Genomic DNA, 27,205 nt, shown 5'->3' on the forward strand with positions numbered 1-27,205 from the left:
GTAGCATCAGTTGCATGATGCGTAGAGGGGACCCTTCCCTTGAACATCCAGCCTAGTACCGGTAATCGGGGTGCTAGGAGGAGCTGCGCTTCAGTACCGACCACCTCCGAAGCAGATCGAACTCCTTCATATGCTGCCAATATCTCCTTTTCAGTTGGAGTATAGCGGGCCTCAGATCCTCTGTATCCCCGACTCCAAAACCCCAGAGGCCGACCTCGAGTTTCCCCAGGTTCTTTCTGCCAGAGGCTCCAGGTGGGGCCGTTCTCCCCGGCTGCAGTGTAGAGCACATTCTTTACATCTGGTCCTGTTCGAACTGGCCCAAGGGCTACTGCATGGACTATTTCCTGCTTGATTTGTTCAAAGGCTTGTCGTTGTTCAGGGCCCCATTCAAACTCATTCTTCTTGCGAGTTACTTGGTAGAGTGGGTTTACAATCAGACTGTAATTTGGGATGTGCATTCTCCAAAACCCCACAACACCTAGGAAAGTCTGTGTTTCTTTTTTGTTAGTTGGTGGAGACATAGCTGTTATTTTGTTGATCACATCCATTGGGATTTGGCGACGTCCATCTTGCCATTTTATTCCTAAAAACTGGATCTCCCGTGCAGGTCCTTTGACTTTATTTTGTTTTATGGCAAAACCGGCTTTCAGAAGGATTTGGACTATTTTCTTCCCTTTCTCGAAAACTTCCTCTGCTGTGTCACCCCACACAATAATGTCATCGATGTACTGCAGGTGTTCAGGAGCTTCCCCCTGCTCTAGTGCAGACTGGATCAGCCCATGGCAAATGGTAGGGCTGTGTTTCCACCCCTGGGGCAGCCTATTCCAAGTATATTGGACTCCCCTCCAAGTGAAGGCAAATTGTGGCCTGCACTCTGCTGCTAGAGGGATGGAGAAAAATGCATTAGCGATATCAATTGTGGCGTACCACTTGGCTGCCTTCGATTCAAGTTCGTACTGAAGTTCCAGCATGTCCGGCACTGCAGCACTCAGTGGTGGCGTGACTTCGTTCAAGCCGCGATAGTCCACTGTTAGTCTCCACTCGCCATTAGACTTTCGCACTGGCCATATGGGACTATTGAAAGGTGAATGAGTCTTGCTGATCACTCCTTGGCTCTCCAATTGACGAATTAGCTTATGGATGGGAATCAGGGAGTCTCGGTTGGTGCGATATTGCCGCCGGTGCACAGTTGTGGTAGCAATTGGCACTTGCTGTTCTTCGACCCTCAGCAACCCCACAACAGAGGGGTCCTCTGAGAGACCAGGCAAGGTAGATAATTGTTTAATGCCCTCTGTCTCTAAGGCAGCAATACCAAAAGCCCACCGGAACCCTTTTGGGTCCTTGCAGTATCCTCTTCTAAGATAGTCTATGCCAAGGATACATGGAGCATCCGGACCAGTCACAATGCGGTGCTTTTCCCACTCATTCCCAGTCAGACTCACTTCAGCCTCCAATACAGTCAACTGCTGAGATCCCCCTGTCACTCCACAAATATAGATGGGCTCTGGTCCTTTATAGCTCGATGGCATTACAGTACATTGTGCACCGGTGTCTACTAAAGCCTTATACTTCTGTGCGCGTGATGTGCCAGGCCATCGAATCCACACAGTCCAATAAACTCGATTGTCCCTTTCCTCCCCCTGGCTGGAGGCAGGGCCCCCCTAATCCTGGTCAGAATCTTCCTCGTTTCTGTGTTTGAAGGACTGTCTGCTGGAAGTTGGAGCAGCAAACTTTTCGGAGAATCCCTTTTTCCTGATTGTTTTCTTTTGCAACTCACGTACCCGTGCCTCTAGGGTCGCGGTAGATTTTCCATCCCACTTTCTCATGTCCTCTCCATGGTCTCGTAAGTAAAACCACAGGGTGGCACGGGGTGAGTACCCACCATATCGTCTTCCTTGTGTGGGTGAACGCCTACCCCTGACAGCTGAGACACTGCTTTGTACAGGTGCGAAGGAGAATAGTCTCTCTTCAAGTTGGTGAACCTTTTCAGAAAGTTTCTCCCAAGTGTTCTCCTTTGGTCGGTGGGCACTGGTTGGTTCAGGTGGGGAGGACAATAGATTCTCTTCAAGTTGGTGAACCTTTTCAGAAAGTTTCTCCACAGCTGAGACGCAGGCCTGTAAGGAAGAGGAGAGACTTTCTTCGTACTGCCGGAGTTGTTTAGCCGCTTCACCCACTGTGGGTTCCTCATCCTCTTTCCAGGCCATTATTGCCAATGAGCTGGCATATGATGATGGTGCACTCCGTACAAACTTCCGCCACATGGGTCGTGTACACTTGACTTCATCTGGATCTGTGGATGTTTGATTGAGGTCTGGATCCTCATAAATCACTTCCCGTACGGCTAATTCCCTCAGGTACTGGATTCCCTTCTCCATAGTGGTCCACTTGCCTGGTAGACATAAAATATCTTCCTTGAAGGGATACCTTTCCCTCACAGCTGAGAGGAGACGCCTCCAGAGGCTGGTGGGTCGTGCTCCATCTGCAATTGCTTTGTCAATGCCGGCGTCTCGAGCAAGGGATCCCAGCCGCTTGGCTTCCCTGCCGTCTAATTCCACACAATTGGCTCCAGAGTCCCAGCACCGGAGCAGCCAGGTGACAAGCTGCTCACCTATACAGCGACCAAAATCTTTTCGCACATCTCGTAGCTCGCGCTCGTTTAGGCTTCGGGTAGTTACTGTTGCTCTTTCGGCATCCTCATCTTCCTCCTCCTGAATCCTTGACGGCCCAGCGTCGTCATCATCTTCGTCATCTCTATACTTAGTTTTGGCAGAAGCCTTACCTGGATTGGCAGAAGACTCTCTGCGTTCTAAACGACTTGAATTTCTGTACCATATTTTCACCTTCTCTACAGGGGCAGCTTGCACTGCTACTGCTCGTTTCTCTGACTTTGTTACAGGGTCTGCCACAGGGGTTGGAATGCCCTCTGCAGGGTCAACTTGCACTGCTACAGCTCGTTTCTCTGACACGGCCACAGGAGCTGGAGCGGCTACAGGAGCTGGAGCAGTTGCAGGAACCGGAGCTGTAGCGGCTACAGGAGCTGGAGCTGGAGCTGGAGCAGTTGCAGGAGCTGGGACTGGAGCAGCAGTAGGAGCTGGAGCTGGAGCGGCTTCAGGAGCTGGAGCTGGAGCGGCTTCAGGAGCTGGGACTGGAGCAGTTGCAGGAACTGGGACTGGAGTAGCGGCCGGAGCTGGAACTGGAGCGACTGCAGGAACTGGGACTGGAGCAGCTGCAGGAGCTGGAGCTGGAGCGGCTTCAGGAGCTGGGACTGGAGCGGCTGCAGGAGCTGGAGCTGGAGCGGCTGCAGGAGCTGGGACTGGAGCGGCTGCAGGAGCTGGGACTGGAGCGGCTGCAGGAGCTGGGACTGGAGCGGCTGCAGAATCCACCGTAGGGGTCACAGTGGCCGTTGGATCTGTCACAGGGTTTGGAGTGGCCGCAGGGTCTGTCACTAAGTTGACAGCAGTATCAATGGCAGCTCGATAGGCATGAGCCAGGCCCCAGCACGTTACAATGATTTGTGTTACTTTGGAACTGCCAGAATCATTACACCTTTTTTTCAAGCATTCTGCCAGTTTTTGAGGATTTTGCCATTGTTCAGGGGTGAATTTCCAACACACTGGGGGTGCCAACTGCTCTAGATGCCTGCCCATATCCACCCATACTCCCTGCCACCCACAACTATACTGCCTCCGGGCAGATCTCCGGATGAGCTTCATAAGTAGTTGTTTAACTTTAAGCAGAATCTGAAGTGCATTCATGAGGCAGAACAACAAGACTATGGTATTCTGAGTATTCCAGAAATATTCAATATCTTGGAGAGCTATTGTGACAAGCTCAGGGGATAAGAGGGTGGTGAAGGAGGAAGGCAGAGTGACCCAGGAGGATACAGGGGTGGTGAAGGAGAAAGGGAGAGTAAGCAAGTAAGGAAAAATATCCTCCCCTTTCCCCTCCACAGATTGACTCTCTAATGGAGAAAAACAATAGGTATAATTGCTAATAGTTCCCAAGATGCTGTTTCCAAAGTACAGAGTCCACGATGTTACTGAGTATAAATACCAAGTTAGAGTCATGACCAGATATCTTATCGTCTCATAAGCCATTGCTATAACACTTAGTACCATAATGGTCTGAAACCAGGGCCCGGAGAGGAGAAACAACACTACAGAGAGCAAATACGGAAAATAATGTACTATAATACTCAATTTGGAAAACAGGCGCAGCAGAGTTGTGATTAAAGCAATCAGCATCATGACAAGTGACTATTAAGCAGGTCTAATCCTTACACCAATTTTAGTTTAACACACTCTGATCAGATCTGCCGTTATCTCAACCTTTCGGGCCCCACGTTGGGCGCCAAAAAGACTGTCGTGGTTTAACCCGACCGGCAGCTAAACACCACGCAGCCGTTCGCTCACCCTCCCCCCTCCCTCTCTGGGACGGGGGAGAGAAATGGAAAGTGAAGCCCGTGAGTTGAGATAAAGACAGTTTAATAAGACAGGAAAAAAAAAAAATAAATAACAAAAATAATAATAACAATAATAATAATGATGATACAATGGGGATAATACGAAAGTAATAATAGTATGTACAAACAAGTGATGCACAATGCAATTGCTCACCACCCGCTGACCGATGCCCAGCCTAACCCCGAGCAGTCCGGCCCCCTCCCCCCGGCTAGCCACCCCTATATATTGTTTAGCATGACGTCAGATGGTATGGAATACCCCTTTGGCTAGTTTGGGTCACCTGTCCTGGGTCTGTCCCCTCCCAGCTCTTACTGCACCCCCCAGCCTGCCCGTTGGCAGGACAGAGCAAAGGCTGAGATGTCCTTGGCTTAGTATAAGCACTGCTCTGCAACAATTAAAGCATCGGGGTGTTATCAGCACTCTTCTCATTCTAAGCCAAAACACAGCATTCCACCAGCTACTAGGAAGAAAATTAATTCTGTGCTAACTGAAACCAGGACAGAAGCCAATTTAGAAATGTTGGGAAAATCATTTCCCATTTCCTCCACAAAATGGCTAGCTCAGCCTCCTCAGTGGAGAACGACAAATCTGACTGGTTGCTAGCCAGTACCGAAGGTCAAAACATGTCTCCAGGAAGAAACTCAGTCTACAGGAAACAGGGACAAAGCTCCTGGCTGTGTTTCCATTAAGTCTCACTAGCTCTGCTAGAATTATTCCTTCCCCTCCTCTCATCCACTGACTAGCACTACCAGTTGACTGTGGAGTCTTACTTGAGCTACTACCCTTTTCTCCATAGCTTGTCTAATGATATCTGGACATTACAGATTACAAGGAGCATTTTTTAAAATTTATTCTTTTATTTACTTATTGTTCTCTGTTAACCTGAGGCGTGTGGCATCATCTGTTCATATAGTGAACATTTTCCTTTTACTTCAAATCAAAGCTTCTCTTTGTACTTCTCAGATGTCATTTTGTATTTTTCTGTAGATGTACACGCATATAATATGGAAATATTCTCTTTTATGAGTATTAATTTATAGAAAAACATGCAAACTTTAGTTCTGAAAGAATTAGTCCCATCGACATTTCAGAAGCCATGTTATACAATAAATGAGTGTTCTTGTTCCTTATTGCCATTACTATTGAGTGGTTATACCCATCTTACATCCTAGTTGCATTATTGTTTGCACTTCACATGAATAGATTAATATATTTTATACTATCATCCCTAACTATACAGATCCGAGATCAGCCTGTGGTGGGTCAGCTAATTCCTGACAGCTATTTGGAGCTAGAGAAGAGAATTTTGCTGGAACGTAAAAACGTCCCCGTTGAATTTCCTGTGATTGACCAGAAACGATTACTAGAACTGGTACAAGAAAGCCAGTTGCAATTGGATGAAAATGAACTCCCTCATGCGATTCACTTTCTGAATGAATCAGGTAAGATACTACCTTTAATGTATGTTGTTAGCATTTTGTTGCACATCTGCAGCAGACAGGACTTGCATGGATTTTTAAATTTCAGACAAAGTTTTTGTGGAGCTGAAATGCTAACCTTGGGCGATACTACAGTTTGATAATCCAGATATTTATTTCATAAAGGAATTTCATGATATAAAGGATCACTGCTGTAACAATTCACGTCCTGACTTACTGACATAAAATCAATAACTGTAGTTGTTACTCAAATTGCTTATATCAAGTTACATAAGGAAGACAGCCCAGAGTGGGGTGTATAGTTTGTTTAATACAGAGCTTGAAGAATACGTTGCTAATTGTAGTGTTCTCCATGCAGGTGTACTGCTTCATTTTCAAGACCCAGCACTACAGCTCAGAGATCTCTATTTTGTAGATCCTAAGTGGCTGTGTAAAATCATGGCACAGGTTAGTCTCTGATTACTTTCTGCATCTACATTCATGAAACTTTTTCCCCTGTTCCAAACAACTGTAACAACTGATTCTTTTTCACAAGTTATTTAGAGTTTTGTGATCTAGTATTTTCTCAGGGCCCAGGTTGGTTGACCTGGCTCTTTCTGTTTTTGCATTCTAGACAAATGTCTGTTTCAGTTGTTCCATAATTGAGAAACATTTTCAGACTTTTTGATATATATTCATATAAGCTAACCTTTGAAACTTTACCTTTCATTCAGTAGAAGAAATGGGATGGCAAAGTAAGTTTGAGCATACAAACCTGATGCGAGTAAGAGTGAGAAAAGACCTGGAAAGGTCTTTCTTCTGTGCCAGTCTGCATGTGTCATGTGCTGATCTGAAAAATCACTGTGCTCATAGGTTCTTTTCAGACAACATTTTCACAAATTAACTTACAGAATAATTTTCCATAGAAGATGAAACAGTGGAAGCTACTGAAGAATGTGTGGCAAACTAATGTCTTGGACAGGTTACATGTTTTCACTGCTCTCTTCTTGCTAGCTAGCATTATGGAAGTGTTTGGTTTCACTGTGATATGGAGTCCTTTTTCCCCCCTAAACAACAGGCTACCAAATATTTCAGGGACCAAAGTTTTTCAGGAAAATGCAGTCTAATGGTGACTCTACACCTCAGGTTGTTTTTCTTTTTTGGAAAGATTCTGACAGTGAAAATGGAAGGCTTTTCTAAGTATCCTAAGGGGATTGTAAAGCGCTCAGATGTGGAAAAATTCCTTTTAAAGAAGAGCAAGTTTCCCAAGATCTACATGTCACAGTACTTCAAGCTTCTGGAAAAGTTTCAGATTGCTTTGCCATTAGGAGAGGATCAGCTCCTAATCCCAAGCAGGTAAGCAGAGCCCACAAATATGCCACAGAGATCAATCAAAATAAAAACCTCCCATCAGGCTACCTAGCTTAACTGATCACCAGAGCAATTTGGGATATGAAAGCATGATACAGACTTAGTACAGTACATTTTAGTAATTGCTTTTGGAGACATGTTAAACTGATCTTATAGCAGATAAAGCTTACCATTATAAATAATGAAAGGCTTTATGGGAAAAATACTTCTTTTACAGTTATCATGCCCTCCAGCAGAAGATTATAACGTAGCCTTACATTGTGGGCCAACATTACAGATATTTACTGCAAATTGTAACCATGAATTCTTACAGCCTATTTGCTTGGAGTCAGAACAGCTGTCACATTACTTGGAGGTAGAATCTCCTCCAAACAGTCCAATGATTAAATGTGTAAAAAAAAAAAAAAGCATTCTGAATGTGAATGTGGTCTTTTTGGTTTATATGAAGCCAGTAAGTTTCTCTGCTTCAGTTACAGATTTCCCAAACGTGTTTAATAATACTTATTTTTGTAATGAATGAGAGTATTACATAGCTGAATTGATAGGAGTTTATACAATAAACTTCTAAGTGCTGAATAAGTAGATTTTTTCTGAATGCCTGTTGGTTGCCTTATATATATTTCTATTTTTTTTCACACATTATCTAATGATTGTTAGTGAGGTTGTGATGGGTTTAAACTACAGCAGAACTTTACTTTAGCACAAACAAACAGAATAAGCAAATATACTGTCTGTTCCCTGATTGTTTGAATCATTCAGTAATAAATAATACATTTTATATAGTAAATAATGTATGCCATCAGTCATTTGAATAAAGTAAATCATTAAATACTGTCTAATGTTTTTATTCTTTCAGTTTGTCTGATCACAGACCGGTTATAGAGCTTCCTCACTGTGAAAATTCAGAAATTATCATCAGGCTCTATGAGATGCCATACTTTCCTATGGGATTTTGGTCCAGGCTGATCAACAGGTTGCTTGAAATATCACCTTACATGCTGTCAGGAAGAGGTACAAATCTTTGACTTCAAAAGCAATAACGAGCATGTTTGCTGTAAACACAAACACCTGTGTGTTAAAGCTCTTATCCGTGATATTGTTTTGCTTTAGCTATTTTCTGGCCACTTCATAAATGTGAGAAAAAGAACAGTGGTCATTTTTGTAATTTAGAAATATCCTGGAGCAATTGGTGCCAGGTCTTCACAGTGATGTGCAAAAGAAAGTGAAGGTGTAAGCAGCCTATTCACATGCCAGAGAGGTAGAGGAACTCCTTGTACTTATGCAATATTGCTGTTTGGTCCTGTATTCTGCAGGGAATACAGGAAAGGATAAGTCTTAAAGACAGGTTTTGTCTGTTCTCCCTTTATGAAAATCCGAAAGCTGTGCTTTGGTCAGAAGTGGAGATTTTTCTTTTACTTTTTTTCTACCATTTACATGTTTTGACATGAGATCTATCTCCTGAACTTTGCAGTTTCATTCATCTTTGTATTTTTAATGTGTGATTTATGAATACTGGTGACAGGTGAAGTATGCAAAATATGCATTGCCAATGTACAAATGTGATTTATAGCTATCTCCTTGGTATAGAATTCCAGTCGCATCCTATATCATGATTGTGTGATAGAGGGAAAATATAAATCACTGAGGTTTTTTTCACACAGGCCTTATGTAATCTATATTTGAAGCCAAGTGTACTTAAGCACTTGGGTAATCCCTACATGCATCACCTGCTGCATTACTTAGCATCTCATGAAATACTTAGTTTATGGATTTGCCTTGTAGAACTGATGACCAGTTGACACGTTTTCAGCTTTTGTGGGGCTGTTCCGACTGCAAAGTTGTAGCACTCAATTTGTTTGTTGTTTGGGTAGGCATAAATGTACAATAATAATTAAATATTTTAATACTACTAATTATTCCAAAATTTAAAAAAATAATACATTCATATTTGAGGTCAGATTTTTAATCAAATGTTTTATTTTCTAGCACGAGCTCTTCGTCCTAACAGAATGTATTGGAGACAAGGCATCTACTTGAACTGGTCTCCTGAAGCTTATTGTCTAGTGGAATCAGCAGTATTTGACAACAACCCGGACAGTTTTTTGAAAATTACGGCACCTTCTTGCAGAAAAGGTTAATTATTCCTGAACCTGATTTGTGCTCCAGTTTGATTGCAGCTTGGCATTTTGGTTTGTTGTGCTTTTGCCTTTTGGAATGTAGACTTTAGCTTTGTAATTGTAGCTATAGCAGGTAGAGGCTGTAACTTTCCTCCTTTGTTTTGTTAAAGGTTGCATCCTTCTGGGACAAGTTGTGGATCATATAGATTCTCTCATGGAAGAATGGTTTCCAGGTTTGCTGGATATAGATGTATGTGGTGAAGGGGAGACACTGTTGAAGAAATGGGCTCTGTACAGCTTTGAGGATGGTGAAGAACACCAAAAAATACTACTTGATGACTTGCTTAAAAAAGCTGAAGAAGGTATATATATTTGTGCTATTTGAGCGAGATAGATAAGTTTTACATCCAAGGAATCGATTTTATAATATTTGAATACTTCATGTTATTTAAAAATAATTACAGCATGAGTCAAAAGCAACTTGTTCTTTTTTTTCTCCAAGAGAAAAAAAAAAAAAATGTATAACTATATATAATATGGGTCAGTTTGCAGCTGCCTAGTATATTCTTGTATAAATGACAGTAATGAAGAGTTTTTCTGTCATGGTACTGGTAATGCAACTTCATTCATGTAGTCAAACCCAACACGTAATAAAACTGATATTAGATATTTTTGTTAGGACCGTGTACAACAGTAATTTAAACGGCAATATTCGTGATGACATAGCGCATAATAAGCAAATTCTTTATTTTTGTAGACAGAAAACTGATCTCTGGGTTAGTTTGGTACTGTGACATAGCAACAGTTGCTGTCATGTTTGATTGGTACACATACAGAACCTTGAAAATATTTAAATATGTCAGATACTGTAGAAATTGAATAGGATAGTTAATTAGTGTTCTGTTGTGTATGTATGCACACACATATATATGGGAATTTCACTTTAGCTATATTCATCATGTGCACTCACAGAGATTCATGCCTTTTTTCTTCATCTTTCAGTACTGTCTCATTTATTTTTTGCAGGTGACCTCTTAGTAAATCCGGAGCAACCCAGACATACCATCCCAATAGCTCAGATTGCTCCTGATCTGATACTGGCTGATTTGCCTAGAAATATTATGTTGAACAATGATGACCTGGAATTTGACAAAGCTCCTGAATTTCTCTTGGGTAATCATTATTTTGTAGGTCTTTTTAAAAGAGCTTATGTAAACAAATCTATTGAAATCAATTTGGCAATGTGGAAACATTGGGAAAACATATTAGAGATTTCTCCTTATTGGAAATGTATTTCTAAGGTACTCTGAATTTCAGGTTATTGAATTTTGAATTTTCCATTAACTTTTATACTGGGACACTGCTTTTTATGCGGTTAGATGGCTGTTGGTGAAGTTTGACACAGTGGATGATCCACATGTTTTAGAATTGGACCCTTTTGGCAATATTTGAGAAATGGTTGATATCCCTTTGTTTTTAATATTCTTTTCAATTTTATCTTTGAAAAGGTGATGGTGGCTTTGGATCTGTGTACCGTGCATCCTATGGTGGAGAAGAAGTTGCAGTAAAGATTTTCAATAAACATACTTCCCTCAGGCTTCTAAGACAAGTAAGAAATGTTGCATTTTCTGCTGTAATGTTGCTTGTGGAATATCACCAGCCCTAGAGCTGGTGAAGAGCTTAAAAACTTAAGTACCATACTTTACTTCAAAACATTTCGTAGTTCACCTCAGAGCTACAGAGGTTATGCTACTTGCAGTGTTTCATCTGATTTTACAATTTACAGGAGCTTGCAGTGCTTTGTCACCTCCATCACCCCAGTTTAGTGTCTTTGCTGGCTGCTGCAGTCCGTCCCCGAATGCTGGTGATGGAATTGGCCCTTAAAGGATCTCTTGATCGCTTGCTTCAACAAGACAAAGCAAGTTTAACTAGAACACTTCAGCACAGGATAGCTCTACATGTAGCTGATGGCTTAAGGTAAATGTGACTGGTATAGAAAACAAGATTTTGTTACCTGTTGTGTTTTTTTTGCGTTAACAAGTGGTGCCTATATAAGTAGAGAAGTAGCAAAAACGCTGCTTGGAATTTGAAAAGTGGCTGCTGATTCCTTGTAAAAGTGTCAAATAAAAGAGTTTACTGTGTTTTTAAAGTTCTGCAAGTCCGTGAATGTCTTCAGGAGCTATCGCAGTGTGACTATAGAGCCACAAAATCTTCAGAGGAGCTCAGGGACAAATGAACCTTCAGCTTGAAATTCAGTTATCGAACAGCCAGTGACACTTCAGATAAGAGCTGGCACTAAAATTGCAGTGTATGAGTGCTGGTAAATAGTATGTCAGAACAATTCTGAAGTCATTATTCAGTAAGGCAGTATCATGTTGTTAATATGTGGCTTGTTACCCAGTATATAACACTTGAAAGCACAATTTACTGTTGTGGGAATAGAGTATTTACCACTTGTGTGCACATGCATCCCTTAATTATGAGTGCTTTTAATACCTTTTTGCTTGACAGGTACCTGCATTCAGCAATGATCATTTACCGTGATTTAAAGCCTCACAATGTGTTGCTCTTTACCCTATATCCCAATTCAGCTGTCATTGCAAAAATAGCTGACTATGGCATCGCCCAGTATTGTTGCCGAATGGGAATAAAAACCTCTGAAGGCACACCAGGTAGGGAAAAATGCTTTGTTCTACATTGTGTCAAAAAAAAAAAAGTAGCTAATACTTTTTTGAGTTAGTGTATAAGAAGTAACTCCAATGTATGCTTCAGTTGAAATCCTAAAATGTAGTCGTAATCATATTATACATTGTGATGCCAAATTAATACCCCTAGGCCTTTCTTCCTATTCGTGCTTTAAACCCTTTTAGAAGAATTGAGAAGTATACTGAGGGGCTAAAAGGAGAACAAATTGAATTACATGCACTAATTTTGATTTTTTTTCCCTGTCTTGTTTTAGTATGGTTATTGTGGTAGTGAAATTAAACTGCTGAAAGTGTTTGTTGTTTTAATTTTCAGTAATGCATAGGTAGGTCTTTTTTTTTTAAAGGCAATGAATACTTGCACTGTTCCCCAACCTGAGAGAAAACTTGTTAGTATCCATTTTAAAGCACTACACACTTCTTGAACTTCACAGAGAGCCTTTAGGTCTTTGAAATTGTGTGTAAGCGTGTGCCTACAAGTGTTAAATATTAGGCCTTCAGTAAAGACTGTAGAATTGTGTAGAATTGTTCTTCATTTTCAGTATTCATTTATAAATGAATTATTTATGTGTAATGGTGCAGGAGCTTTGTAACTAACGTACTGTACCCTTCCTTTGCACTGATTGCTGATATTTTTGGTAGTCTGCCACATGCCCAGAAGTAGTGTGCCATTTTTGGTTCACTTCCTGTGATATTTTCATCAGTAAGTGGTTATTCTTAAAAGGATAAAGATGGCTTCAGCTTGGTATGAATCATAATAACTATTAATGATTTATTTGCAGGATTTCGAGCACCAGAAGTTGCCAGAGGAAATGTTATTTACAATCAGCAAGCTGATGTTTATTCATTTGGCTTGCTCCTGTATGACATTTTAACAGGAGGAGGTAGAATAATGGAAGGCTTGAAGTTTCCAAATGAGTTTGATGAGTTAGCAATACAAGGAAAGTTACCAGGTATGCCTTGTTTCTTCCAGTTTTAACATGAAAGAGGACAATTTGTCCTGCCTCCTCTAAAAATAGCACCTCCTGTTTTGTGTTGTAATCTGACAGTGATCAGGGGAAGAGGCTAAATAATAGCAATTTTTAGAAACTTTTAATTTCACACAGTCTTCAAATTGTGAGAAATAGGCATCTATTCATCATTATGTTGGTTATAATTTCAAGGGAACAAGCTGGTTCATTTTATAAAGAAGTAGAGATTTTGTGTACTTGGGATTTTGTCCCAAATGAATATTGTCCTAAAATGAATATTGCTGGAAGTACCTTCTAGGACAATGTCTGGCCTTGACCCTTGTGTATTGCTTTGATTATGCTTATCATGTACCAAATTTATATAAAAAAAAAAAAAAAGCTGCTTTTAATTAAAAAGACTGTAGCCCTGTGACTCTCATTATCCTGTAATGGCAGACGAGAAATTCCAAGCTGATCATACTGACATTTTACCTAAGACTATAGTATTTCTTAGAGCAGCTTCATAAGAAGTTAGATAAATTCTTAAAATACAGAGAAAGTTATTCAGAACTTACAGTTCGGGTAAACATTGGCTAAGAAGTTGTGTGATTTTACATTTTAGATCCTGTCAAAGAATATGGGTGTGCCCCCTGGCCTAAAGTTGAAAATTTGATTAAAAAGTGCTTGAAGGAAAATCCTCAGGAACGACCAACATCTTCCCAGGTACTGCTTAGTGTATTTATTAGTATTTTTGTCATAAATGATACCGTGAACTTATTGTGCTTTCTAAAAAGAAATGGCAAGATTATATTAGTAAAGGCATGGTGTTTTTTCTGTTGTTTTCTTTTTCTGGAGCAGAAACAGCCATGGAATATTGCCTGGATTTGCTATCCAGAATAAATGTTTCCATTCACATTTCCCAACCATTTATTGGTAACCTTCTGTTTTTCTCTGTGTGATGGTATGCAGTGATGGTATTGAAACAGAATGCAGATCACTTTGTGTTTTTTACTAGAGTTATGCAGAAAGGACTTCTTTGTGTATCAGTGAAGCTACCTTACACTGTTCCATGCACATGAGAGGAGGAACAGTGGGGTGGATGTGAAACCTACTGGTATCACACATCATACTACTCTTTGCATTGGGTGAAATTTTGAAATCTGCCTTAATCCCAGTGATTTCTGGAAATTTTAATTGAAAAATAAGAAGAGTGAACTTAAAATTGCTCAGTGAACGAAAGTGATATACAAGTTTGCAGATCTGCTGAGAACCTGTGCTGGTATTCCATAAAACATTGGTATCCATTCCTTGTCATAAATGTATCACTGTAAAAGCCATTTTTATTACCATGAGTGTTTTGTGGCTTTCTTTGCAGGTGTATGAGATTTTGAATTCTGCAGAGCTTATCTGTTTGATGAGGTACGTTTCAATACCCAGCACTTCCACAGCAGAGTGCATGGTAGCTGCCAATCAAAGCTGCAAGAAGGCAGGAGTCTGGATAGGCAATGGGAACACAGAAAAAGCACAACTCTCATTTGTGAACCTAAATACAGATGGACATACTTGTGAGGTATGTGTGGAACTTGTCATTTATTCTAAATTTTTCACACCCAGATGTATTTCAGAAGAATAAACTGTATCTGAACAGTAGGATATTGCTTTGGAAAGCTCAGCTTTGGGAGACTTTTTGAGAGAACAAAGATTACTTATGTGTCAGTCTTCCTTCTCTTCCTGCTGTCCAGCCTGAAATTTTGACTAACACTTTGCCTTTCCACTACTGTGGTTCTTCCTTACACTCAGATAGAAGCTGTTTCTGGCATGGAGGCTAGGACAAGAAATAATAGTTATACAACCCTTTGTATCTCTGCCTCCCGTAACAATCCAGCTAGTCTCTTATCAGTTCTCTTCCTGTGGATGCCACCTCCTTCTCCCACTGCAGGCAGGGTTTGCTTGTTGTTCATCCCAGTCCTGGGCCATCAGAAAAGGGAAAGTTTTACTCAGGCTTGAAGTGCTGTGATGTAACGTGTTTCTCTTTGGCTGCCAGAGCTGAGTATGACTCAACATCAAAGCTATTTAAATTGTATTTCCACAGAGTATCTGCCATCTGTTGACCATGATACATTTGAATTAGTGGATTTGGTTTAAATTTTATGGCTTGTTTTTCTAAAACTAAAATGGAAAAAAGGTTTTTAGACCAGTAGTTTTACTGTTAGCAATTAAACTGAACCTATACTGTGTAGTTCCATTTGCTTAATGCTCTGATGGCTTTGAGACCTTCATTAAAATAGAGATTTTTTTTTTATAGTATTCATCTTAAAGATTTTCCAGTGTACTGTTTGAGGGGCCCTTCACAGCACGCTGAAGATGATGGTACCTCTGAAGATAAGTTCTGCTAATCAGGATTAGATTTCATGGGGAAGATCTTCACGGGAAGATCCAAGGCCCAGGGTCTTCCCCAGTACAAGACTAATTTACTTTTATTACCAGCTATTTGCTAGTATTTACCATTGTTGAAAATATAACCATATCATTGTTTGTTTTTGTTTGTTTGTTTGTTTTGTGTATGATTCAGGATATTGCAGACAGTAAAATTTTAAGTTTGGCTTTAGTGACCCTTACTACTGAGAAAGAAAACTGGATTGTAGCAGGAACCCAGTCTGGTTCTCTGTGGGCAGTTAACACAGAAGATGAAACAAGAAGGCATCGTCTGCAGAAAATGTCAGATTCTATCACCTGTTTATACTGTAATTCCCTTTCAAAGCAAAGGTATGCATGATTTTTAAATATTTTGGGTTACGCTTTGAAAATACCACTAACGGGGATGTGCAGAAAATAACAGCTGTACATTCATGCAGACAGCTTTCTTCACACAGCTGGTTATTTTGCTTATGCTTTCACTTAGTTTTGCACCCAAGGTAGCTGGAGACTCTACTCCTGACCACAGCTGGCTGGTTTTGCGCTTAGTGTTCAGTGAAACTCTTGAAATAGCAGAGTACAAATTTAATTTTTTCTTACCTGATCAGGGCATTTCTGGAATTAATTATTTTATTTTATTTCAGCAAACAGAAGAATTTCTTTCTGGTTGGCACAGCTGATGGCAAACTGGCAGTGTTTGAAGACAGAGCAGTAAAGGTAGATTTGTTCTTTGCTGTCCATTCTACAAAAAACTATCAGCAATATGGATACAGCTACTGGCAGTGGCTTTATTTCATACATCTTATTATTTGTAAATTACATCTCTAAAATTAAAAATCACTTTCTGTGCAGTCTTAGAGGAAATGCATATGTTTTACAATAAATGTTTTACAACAGACTTAAGAGGGGGAAATAATTTATAATGAGAAAATAAGTCTTTGACAGGCGTGGCTAGAGAGTGACATTAATGGCTACTATTTAACAGATATTCTTTTATAGAATATATATAATATTCTAACAGAATCTCCTTTATTTATTGCTGCTATAGCTCCTTTTTCCTTTCAATCACACCACTCTGTAGAACAAATACCTGCAAAAAATACATTTATTGTTTAGGTTCCCTCTAGGTCAGAGTTCTGTTCCCAGAACAAAGAAATGCCAGTAGCTGTTTGTATCAACTGGTTCCTGAGGGTTAGCTCCTGACCATATGTACCTTAGATCAGTTACACGGTTGCAATCCATTGCAGAACTAGGATATAGTCTAGTGTGGGATGTCTTTAGGATACCGATGTGACTTTCTTCTCAGTTCTTGAACTGGGCCTCTGGTTGCAGAAAGTAGGAGTCTGAGCTCCATCCAGTTTCTGCTCACACAGCCTGTTTTTTGGGGGCGTTTATAATGATAGTACAGTGCTTCTTGGTCCCTAACATTCTCGAAAGAGACCACAATAGTTCAGAAAATCTAGCTGTGTAAGTATTCTGCAGGTTGTGTGGCCTTGTTTTAACAGTTTCTACTTCATATGTCTGCATACTCCTTGTTTCTAATGGAGAGTCTATTTCTTTTTGCAGTGTAAGGGCGCAACACCTTTGAAGATACTAACTATAGGAAATGTTAACACACCACTAATGTGCTTAAATGAATCCTCACACTTATCTGAAAAAAATATAATCTGGGGAGGCTGTGGAACAAAGCTCATAGCCTTATCTAGTGATTTCTCTGTCCAAAAGCTGATTGAAACAAAAACAAGTCAACTGTAAGTTTATTTTTATGTAATGCTACTTGGCTCTTTTCTTGTTTTTATTAAAGATTTCTAACAGTAATTTTATATAATATCTTGTTCTAGAGTTGTGTTTTTTTTTTAATTTTGTTTCCATTATTTTCCTTCCATAATACTGATGAACTATAATGTGCATTAAAATAAGAGCACTGAGTAATGTTTGAAATATTCATGACTGCTTTTAAAGAAGGGATGTGCCTTTTTACTATATAAAGGATTTATGAAGTCAGTATAATGAAGTCAGAAAATGTATAAATGCTACTGCTCAGTTTTTCTCCCTTGATGACATTTGTCCAAGCTCTGGTTACTTTATTAAGAGCTACACGTGCATGCTTTGCACAGCATTTGTCGTTACGTGTTTGTTTGCACAGAATGTGTGCACATCTTTGCTGACCTCATTATATAGAAATCAGAGACTGAAGTGTTTGGAACACTTCCTGTAATTCATACCTGGGTAAATCCTGCTCTGAAGTTAAGGGGAGTTTTTCCTGAGCAGGTGATACAGTGTTTGATTTTATACTCATAGAGGTCGTTATTTCAGGAAATGAATCTGCTTTGGAAAATAACAAGTTAATATAAAGCAAGAAACTAAAGCTTCAGTAAAATTCAGTTCAGTGGCAAGATGAAAAGCTAATGCTATGAAATTGCAGAGCCAGTAGTACTTTGATATGTACAGGCACAGATCTGGCAGGAGAGACACGTTCAGATGTAGAGAAAACCAGACAAAACGGCTGTCAGCTGCAGTGAAACGAGCAGAGCAAGATGAGCTAAATCTCACTGCTGCTTTTTAGGCTTAGTCATCTTTGTCGAGTGACCCCTTACGGTCCTGTGGGCCCTGTAGGAACTGTCGGGTGTCTGCAGACACCAAAAGGTGGGGTTTGCCCTGCTGTGATGTGAGTGTGTGTGATCTGAGCAGATAGATGGGAAAGATTTCTGAGCAGGCTTGGGGCATCGATACATCTCCGGGGATAACATAACTCCAGCTCCACTACTGTGAGAATTCAGGTCAAACTGCAGGAAGATCACAGCAAACCTTCTCAGTTGTATCCTAGCCCACATAGGTGTCTCAAGGCTGAATCTCTTAACAGTTACAGAGAACCTCACTCATAATGTTCAAGTTTTTCTACTGGATATTGCCTGGGATTCTAACTGGAGTTCTTCTCCCTTCTAGGTTCTGCCATAAGGCTTACAGTGATGCAAACATAATTTCAATAGCAGTAGATAAATCCATCTACTTGGCAAAGAAAAACAGTCATTTTGTGGAAATCTGGGACAAGAAGACAGAGAAGCTTTCTGAACTCATTGACTGTGCACATTTCCTTAAGTAAGTATCCTGTTTCAGATTGCTGACCTGATGCACGGAGAGCTGGCTAACAGATCGCCTTCCCTAGCACAGCACCTCAGCCCTCTGGGGAGAGGGAGATAAGAGACCTGCCCAGCTCTTTGGGCAAATGCGGAATTCCTCTCTTCTGGCCCAGAACTTCATAACATCCTGTGCAGAATCTCAGTTCTTTAAGACCCTTACTGTATTTCACAGTTTGGGATTATGAGAGGATTCATTAAATAAAGAAGAAAGTATTTTGCTGGCCTTACCTGATGCGATAAGGTACTGCTGCTTTTGCATCCAGTTATTTCCTGCATCCCCTGATTAAGAATGCCTCATCTCTGCATCAGAGTTTTAGTAACAGTGACAGTGATTTACATTTAAATTGTTCTTCCTTCATGTGCTACGTCCATTTCATTTTTATGGTGAAGCTAGGAGCAGCTCTATCTAGCTGTGCTCCTCCCACTTGGCAGTGACATTATTCTCCTGCATACTGGGAGAAAACAGAGAAATGTACCTGTCTACTATTTAAAGGTCTTTCCAAGCATGCCAGCAAGTCTTAGAAGTCCAATAGTTTTCATCCCAGACTCTCTAAAGTAAGACAACTTATTAGCATGATTTTTTTTGCACTTTGTCGTGATGAATGATCATTTAAAAGGCTGGTACTGAGGGAGTCATTTTAGCAGCTGTACAATAGTATGCCACCAAAACTTAATGCAAGTTCTCTCCATGCTTTTAGGGAAGAAGTAGAAAAACTAGATAAAGAACTAAAACAGAAAGTTGCTTATTCTGGAAGAGTGAAGACAATTTGCCTGCAGAAAAACACTGCGCTGTGGATAGGGACAGGAGGAGGACATATTCTGCTGCTCGATTTATCAACGCGTCGCCCTGTACGAGTTATAGATAAATTTTGTGATTCTGTTCGAGTCATGCTAACAGCTCAGCTAGGTAAGTAAAGCCATTGGTGAAATCAGCGCCAAGTTTAGGATTGCTGGCTTCTGTTTGACACGGTGTGCCAGGCACAGATTAGCATTTTCCACATCCTGTTCCTTCATTCTATTCTACTGCTGTCATCTCCCCTCAGTGTCAGACGGGCCAGTGTTAGCTGAACACCAGCAGCCTGTCCTAGCCGTGCCCACGTAAAACAACAGCTCTTCTCTGGCTCCTCACTGATCAGCACGTGAATGCTCCCCACCCTCACCTCGTGCAATGCTTCAGCACAGCTCTCACTGTCCTCTGTCTGGTAGTCTTTATCTTGACCTGTGTCTGCGTGTATTCTTTCTCCATCTTGTTTTATGCTTTTGGCTTCTCTCTCCATGGAGCTCGCTAGGTTTGAATTATTTTTCCTTAATTGCTAATTTTCTAGTCTTCTCCCAGCCTTATTCAGGAAAAATAGAACCACAGAAATATTTAAGTTGGAAAAGACCTTCAAGATCACCAAGTCCAACCACCAGCCTGACCTACCAAGTCCCATCACTAACCCTGTCCCTTACAGACGTGTCCACAGGTCTCTTGAATACCTCCAGGGATGGGGACTCCACCACTTCCCTGGGCAGCCCAGTCCAGTGCTTGATCACCTTCTCCATGAAGAAATTTTTCATAATGCCCAATCTGAACTTCCCTGGTGCAACTTGAGACCATTTCCTTACATCCTATCACTTGTCACCTGAGAAAAGAGACAGACATCCTCCTTGCTGCAACCTCCCAAGGAAGTTGTGGAGTGAAATGAGGTCTCCCCTGAGCCTCATCTTCTCCAGACTAAACAACCCCATTTCCCTCGGTCACTCCTTATAAGTGACCGAGTTATAAGTTCTCTAGTCCCTTCTCTAAGTTATAAGTTCTCTAGTCCCTTCACCAGCTTTGTTGCTCTGTCTGATTTGCACATGCTCGAGCAACTCAATATCCTTCTTGTAGTGAGGCACCCAAAACCAAACACAATATTCGAGGTGTGGTCTCACCTGTGCCACATCCAAGGGGACAATCACTTCTGTCACTTCTGAAATCCTTCTGGCCACACTCTTTCTGTAACACAAGCCACGATGCCACTGGCCTTCTTGGCCACCTGGGCACACTGCTGGCTCGTGTTCAGCCGTCAGCCAGCACCCTCAAGTCCTTTTTTATCGGGCAACTTTCCAGCCACTCTTTCCTGACCCTATACTGCTGCATGGGGTAGTTACAACACAAGTGTAGGGCCCAGCCCTTACCCTTGTTGGATGTCATTCAAATGGTTTTGTTCCTTTGTCAGCGGGATTTAAGGTGTCAGAATTACACTGTAATCCTGCTAGCAAATTTCACTGTTGCAGCCTGTGGATGGTTTTCTCATTACCATCGTAAACCAAATTTGGGGGCTGCTTTTGCCTTTTTGGCACCAGGAGTGTCTGTAGACTAGCTCACGGTGCTGACAGTCAAAAACCTATCCATTTTCCCATGATTTGCTTCTGCCCAAGACAGCAAGTTTGTGGAGTCTGTTCAACCCCACGCTGTTGGAGTGCCAGCTGTAGAGCCCAGCTGCCCAAGCACAGCACTTTGAGTCCTTCTGGTCCTGATAGCTGCAGTGTTAGTGCTATAAAGGGACTGTTTTGTTTTCTAGTATTTTGTAAAGAATAGTTACTTCGAAAATAAGATTTCTGCCTCACATTATTGTCACTGATAGGCAAAATGTGTTGGATAAAATAATAGAGAGTGACTTAGAAAGGCGTGAGTCTCATAGCCTCGGTTTCCAGCCAACACAGCATTTTTAATCAAAATGTTTTATACAGAAAAGTTAGTGCTCCCTGAGAAATAGATGAGTTGTGTTTGCACAGAACTCACGGATGGCAAGTGAGACTGATGCATGCAGTTTGATGTGTGCATCGTCTTTTGATCATTTTCTCCCGGCAATTATTTATAAGGGTTGGGCTTTTTTCCTAAATTCGGGCTTTGGTTCCACTGGTATATTCACAGAATTACTGAAAATGGCACAGAGGCTGCTGAACACGTCTTTAATAGTAACACACTGCATCTCTGCGGGGAGAGAAGATAGTGGGAAATATTTTTGCATTAAAAAGTTTCAGTTTGAGATTAAAACATATAACGTCAATCAAATGTAAATGCTTTAGGGAAAAGAGATTACTGATAAAACTGATGTCTCAAAATCTGGCAGTTTGTGTATGAATATATGAATATAATGTCTTTTTCTAATTCTCTCACCTAACAGTTGACATATAATCGACAAGACATCATATGTAGAGAATCATTAACGCGTAAATATATGTAGTTCATTCTGCAAGGGGAAAGGCAGAGCTTTCAAAGCAAGGGCCCTACTCTGAATAAGAAACATTGCACTTGAGTTCCAATCCATTTGGTACAGAGCTAGAGCTGGTTGCAGAAAAAAAGGTAAAGCAATGAAACATCTGATCAGGAAGGATGCACGGGGTTCCCACCAGGCCTCTGTGATCCATCCACTTGTGTCTTCCCACTCTGTTTTTTTGTGTTATTTGGGATTTACCTCATTATGTTTCTACATCCCTGCTAACTCTCCTTCCCTACCTACGTGCCGTGGTTACTGCAGAACACTTTTAATTAGTTTGTACCACACTTGGTTGTTTTATTTGTTTGTTTTTTATAACCAGACTGACTGCTGGCCCTTTCTGCTTCTGCTGTGCATTGGGACTCCGTTCGCAACCTATCCCTTCGCTGTGACATCTGTTTTCCATGATTCTGCTACCTCTGCATGTGGTAAATAATAGGGTGCTTTGTTCTCTGGCTTGTTCAACAGGCTGGCCGGCTGATCCCGTGCTTACAGCTTTGAACTCTGGCAAACCCCTGCATTAAATGGAGACGTGAACTGTATTGTTTTAGTGTCCTTTTTTTCATGGTTAATGACTATGAATAAAGATAAAAACTCCGTTTTTTATCCTGTTAATGGCATCATGTAAGCTACTCTTTCTTCCTTAAATTACCAAGTTCCCGTTACAATTAAAATGTGACATTTTGTTTCTTTGAAAAAGGGAGTCTGAAGAATGTGGTGCTGGTTTTGGGATACTGGTATAAGAGTGACACCGAAGACGACAAATCTCACAAAGGTACCTCAACTGTCTTTTATTAATTTAGATTGTTAGTGGAGTAGACACTATTATGCTTGACTACCCACTGAGGTATGTTTGGAGAGGTGGTGGTTAGCAAAATATTGTCACTAGTTTTTGTAGTCTGTTGCATTTCTGGGCTCCATACAAACTAACAGGAACTTCCAAAAATGGATCGGATGAAGCTACTCTTTGAAGGGCATGTAATTTGGTGGAAAACTGTATTTAAAGAGTAATAGTCCTTGTCTAATGGGAGAATGCATCGGATGGATTTCCAGAGGGGTTTGTGCTAAACCAGGAATGCTCAGTGTTTTCATGAGTGATGTGGAGGAAGGAAAGGTGAACGTGCTTTTCAGACAACACTCAGCTAAGAGAAGCCACGCTGGAGGACAGGATTAGCATTTGAAATAACCTTGACAAATAGAATAAATGGTCCCAAAGGAAATAGCATACAGTTCCCTAAGGACAGATGCGAGACCTTTTGCTTAATTAGGAGTGATCCGTTGTACCAACATGAGGAAATGGCCAGCTTAAACAGCAATGCTGCAGCAAAAGGTTTATAATTGATCACTGGCTAAACATGAGGTAACAGCATCATGTTCCTGTGGAAGAGGCAAACACCTTCTCACACCAGTAGAAAAGTGGCTTCTCTAAGATGTGTGAATTCCTGTGCTCTGCTGAGCTCTGGTGAAGCCTCTGCGGGAGGAGCATTTCCATCTGGGACACTGCCGAATGATCTGAACTGCTAGGAACAGCCCAGAGGAGTGAAATGCAGCCTGTGGGGAAATACTGAAGACAAAGTGGTTAATATAAAGAAAGCATAGAAAGGATGTGATGATAGGCTCCAAATATGTAAACAAAGGGGAAGGGAATAAATACTTCAACACATTCCCTGTGGGTAGGATAAAAGCTAAGCAGATTCTGTTACAATAAGGGAGATTTAGTTCAGGCATCAGGAAGAGCTTCCTGACAATTAGGATGAGGAAGTGTTGGAATAGGAAGATATGAAATCACCGTCTTTGTGTGTTTTTTTCATAGTGCAGTTACATTTGATGCTCTGATGGATGCTCTTTTTCACATTTCTTTGATCCCAATTTCTGAGTTTCTTGATAATATGGCAGTAATAGTAAAAAGTTAAAGGTGGCAAGCATAGGTGAGCCAACTGGACTAAAATAAGAACCAGACTTACAGCTGTGTTTTTTACATTATGATAGTTCCTGATTGTTACCATAAGAGCACCTATTGCCTTTTTAGCTTTCTAATTGTATTTGAGAATGCCATAAATTATACAAAGAGTAATCAGACTCTCAGGAACCTTCAGGACCTTAGTTTATGAGTCCCTGCTCATGTAAGTGTTCTCCATTTTTCATTAAACATAATGTTTTTCCAGGAGCAGAGTTGTTTGCTTGAGTGGAGATTGAAGAAGTGACCTTTTTTCAGTATACTTACTACCTTATGAAATCAATTTTCATTTCTGGTTTGTAGTGAATGGGTTTTGAGTCTTGTAAGCATTTAGGGTATATCTGCTCTGGAAAATAAAGATGAAATTTTATGCAGGCACCTCACTACTAGCATTGGCTGCAGCTCAGGTAAACACCGTATGGTCCACAGGCACCAGAAATGTTTTTTTGAAGTGCTTTTAAATGGTTTGGGAAGTGGAATCCAAACTACTGTGCAAGTAGAAATGGCTTGTAACCCGTATCTTCATCACCTCACACATAAGGTGTCACACAACTTGGCCTCCAGGTCCTAAACACTATGCCTCTGAGAGGCAATTTATGAGTAATTAAAAAAAAAAAAAAAAAAGCAGATAAGCAAAACCGCTTCTAATTATGCAATAATAATTCTCACTGTTACCATTTTCTTTTTCTTTTTCTTTTTTTTTTTTTTCAGAATTACAATCCTGTTTGTCAGTGTGGGACATTAACCTCCCCCACGAAGTGCAAAACCTGAAAAAACATATAGAAATGAGACAGGAGCTAGCAGAAAAAATGAAGAGCTTTCCTTTGGACTGAAAAAAAAACCCACCCTGCAAGTGCTATTCCCTTTTCTAGACTGCTATCCTAACTCACTGTGCAATATTTACTGCTTCTTGTTGCTGGGCTTTTTAACCCAAAACCAGGAAAAAAAAAAGTGCCATGGGACAGGATCTTCCCAAATCATGGTATACCAAGCAGAAAGAAGGTTGTTAGTTTGTAGTATTTCAAAGGACAGAAAATCGTTGAGAAATTAAGAAACTGAAGTGTTCTCACGTGTCTGTTTACTTGTTAAATCCTGTTCTGAGCAACTCTGGCTCAGCTTCAGGATAACTTTGTTCATCCAGTTTTTGATCTCTGTCAAACTGGTAATAAGCCAGGAGCCTGGAAATGGCTCTTGTTTACTTCGTTATCTCTGTTGAGTTGATGCTGTAATAAGGAGCAAAATCTAAGCCTCTGTGTGCTTATTGCCGTTTGCATGTGTGAGTTTTCTCTGATGATTCATATTTTCTTAGCAAGTCAGAGCTCATGACCTTGGGCCTGTGAAAGAAAACATTCTGTTTTATATAAAGAGCAGTGTTTGAGGGAACGTGTCGTGGCTGCATTACTGCTGCTGAAAACAGCGGGCAGAAGTGAGGCATTGCTGAACAGTAATGAATAATTCCATGAATAATTGACATTTTTCATTGTGATCAGGAAAAAAAATTATGCTAAAATAATAAAATAATAAATAATAATAGTATTTAATAATAATAATAAAAAAAATCTCAGAATTCAGCATTTAAATACATTAGAGATACAGACCAGCTTCTGCTAGGTGGAGTCCTCTTGCAGTGCTGCAGTCTGCCCTGTTCCAAGATGCAGTCACAGCTCTGAGCATTACCAGTCGTCTGTGTCTGTTGTACAGGTGTAAAAGCCAAGAGAAAACAGACAGCGAAAACTCTTGATCTAAATGCTGCTGCAACTCGTACCACGAAGAAAGAAGCACGCTGCTGCATCCAGACTGCTAGTCCTTAGTACGATGTGCTGCCTTGATTTAGTCTTGTTTTAATTTATATCATTATTTTGGCGGTAAGCAGTGAAACCTTGAGGAGTGGAAGAGTTAGCTACCTCTTGTAACTCCACAAGAATTTGTTGCCACATGTCTTCATTCAGGAGCTGTATCTCGTTGTTCCCTGGCTATTAGTCCAAGCTGCTGCTTACAGCCTTCGCTCACCTGCTCTAAGTGCCTTCTTTCTGTCCACCAGAAGACAGAGCTCATTTTCTTATTGTAATACCAAAAGAATCTATAGAGTGCTCCTGAAATCTCAAGCAGTACCCAGAGCCACTCCTGAGTTTATTTCTATGGAGCTGAACGAGGGTTAGTGCCACCAGAAGGTTCTTGGTTCCAATTTTACAGTTTTGGAGATTTTGTATATATATCCAACCACTGCTCCCTTCTTCTGTTTTCTGCCCATGGTTGTGTGTACTCAGGATTCCTTTCAGAGATGTACCCCAGTTTTGTTTGTTTGTGTTTAATGTATTCTTGTATTCTTCATACTGAGAATAATTTGCTATTTATATGGGATTTTATAACTCAGAAAATATATATTATTGTATAATCAATACTTTTTTAAAAAGACAGAATATATGTAATGTGATTATGTTTATTTATAAATCATTTTGACATGTAACTCATATCTTTTTATTAAAACCCTGCTTTGTTAATATCATTGTTTACTTTCTCATTACTGAATTTCCAAGGAGGAGCTTTTGTGTGCAGCTTTTGTTGAGCTTAATCCCTTACATTAAGATCACAGAACTGTAGGGGTTGGAAGGGAGCTCCAGAGATGAGGGCAGACACTATTCCCTCATCAAGGTCATCGATGAAGATGTTGAACAAGACCGGACCCAGCACAGACCCCCCCCCAGGGAACACTGCTAGCCACAAGTCTGCAGTCCAGCTCTGTGCCGCCAATCACCACCCTCTGAGCTCAGCCAGTCAGCCAGTTCGCAACCCACCTTGCTGTCCACTCCTCTATCCCACACTTTCTCAGCTTTGCTAGCAGGATGTCGAGGGAAACAGTATCGAAAGCCTTGCTAAAGTCAAGGTAGATGACACCCACTGCTCTCCTCCCATCTACCCAGCTGGTGATGCCATCATAGTAGGCAACGAGGTTGGTCAAGCACAATTTCCCCTTTGGTGAAATATTTCCACATTTCATAGACCTTCTTCCTTTTGGTCTTGTCAATGAGCTCCTTGCTCATCCATGCAGGTCTCCTGTCCTCCTTCCCCAGTTTCCTACGTTTAGGGATGCATCGATCCCAAGCTTGGAAGAAGTGCTGTTTGAATGGTGCCCAGCTCTACCACCTGTGTCAGAAAATTATCTCCAAGGTATTGTAGGAACTGCTTGGACTGCACGTGCCTGGCCGAGTTGCTAACCCAACAGCTGTCTGGATAAATAAAGTCCCCCGTAAGACCCAGTGCCCAGGATTTTGCTGCTAGTGGCCTTCCTAAAGAGGCCATAGCCCTCAATGACAGCGTTCTAGTCATGAGAGCTGTTCCACCACATCTCCATGATCACAATGAGATTGTGGCCCCATGACCGTACACAGATCTCAAGCTCATCCTGTTTATTCCCCATGCTTCG

At 40.9% G+C, this 27,205-nt stretch overlaps 1 protein-coding gene across 3 annotated transcripts in view; it reads left to right on the plus strand.

Moving 5' to 3' along the window:
• The window catches only part of LRRK2 (leucine rich repeat kinase 2), a 77,160-nt gene extending 50,876 nt beyond the window's left edge, over positions 1–26,284 (plus strand). For all 3 annotated transcript variants that reach the window (XM_084303506.1, XM_084303507.1, XM_084303508.1), the window contains 20 exons: positions 5,704–5,905; positions 6,261–6,349; positions 7,050–7,237; positions 8,109–8,263; positions 9,239–9,385; positions 9,540–9,731; positions 10,396–10,542; positions 10,878–10,978; positions 11,156–11,346; positions 11,881–12,041; positions 12,854–13,024; positions 13,644–13,744; positions 14,397–14,591; positions 15,594–15,787; positions 16,081–16,153; positions 17,003–17,187; positions 18,383–18,535; positions 19,275–19,483; positions 22,525–22,599; positions 24,493–26,284. In XM_084303506.1, coding sequence (XP_084159632.1) covers positions 5,704–5,905; positions 6,261–6,349; positions 7,050–7,237; positions 8,109–8,263; positions 9,239–9,385; positions 9,540–9,731; positions 10,396–10,542; positions 10,878–10,978; positions 11,156–11,346; positions 11,881–12,041; positions 12,854–13,024; positions 13,644–13,744; positions 14,397–14,591; positions 15,594–15,787; positions 16,081–16,153; positions 17,003–17,187; positions 18,383–18,535; positions 19,275–19,483; positions 22,525–22,599; positions 24,493–24,614 — 3,051 coding nt within the window. In that variant the 3' untranslated portion in view covers positions 24,615–26,284. The remainder of the gene's footprint in view (positions 1–5,703; positions 5,906–6,260; positions 6,350–7,049; positions 7,238–8,108; positions 8,264–9,238; positions 9,386–9,539; positions 9,732–10,395; positions 10,543–10,877; positions 10,979–11,155; positions 11,347–11,880; positions 12,042–12,853; positions 13,025–13,643; positions 13,745–14,396; positions 14,592–15,593; positions 15,788–16,080; positions 16,154–17,002; positions 17,188–18,382; positions 18,536–19,274; positions 19,484–22,524; positions 22,600–24,492) is intronic.
• Positions 26,285–27,205: the final 921 nt, after the last annotated feature.

The sequence above is a fragment of the Netta rufina genome (assembly GCF_964035555.1).
Source record: "Netta rufina genome assembly, chromosome: 1".
NCBI lineage: Eukaryota > Metazoa > Chordata > Aves > Anseriformes > Anatidae > Netta > Netta rufina.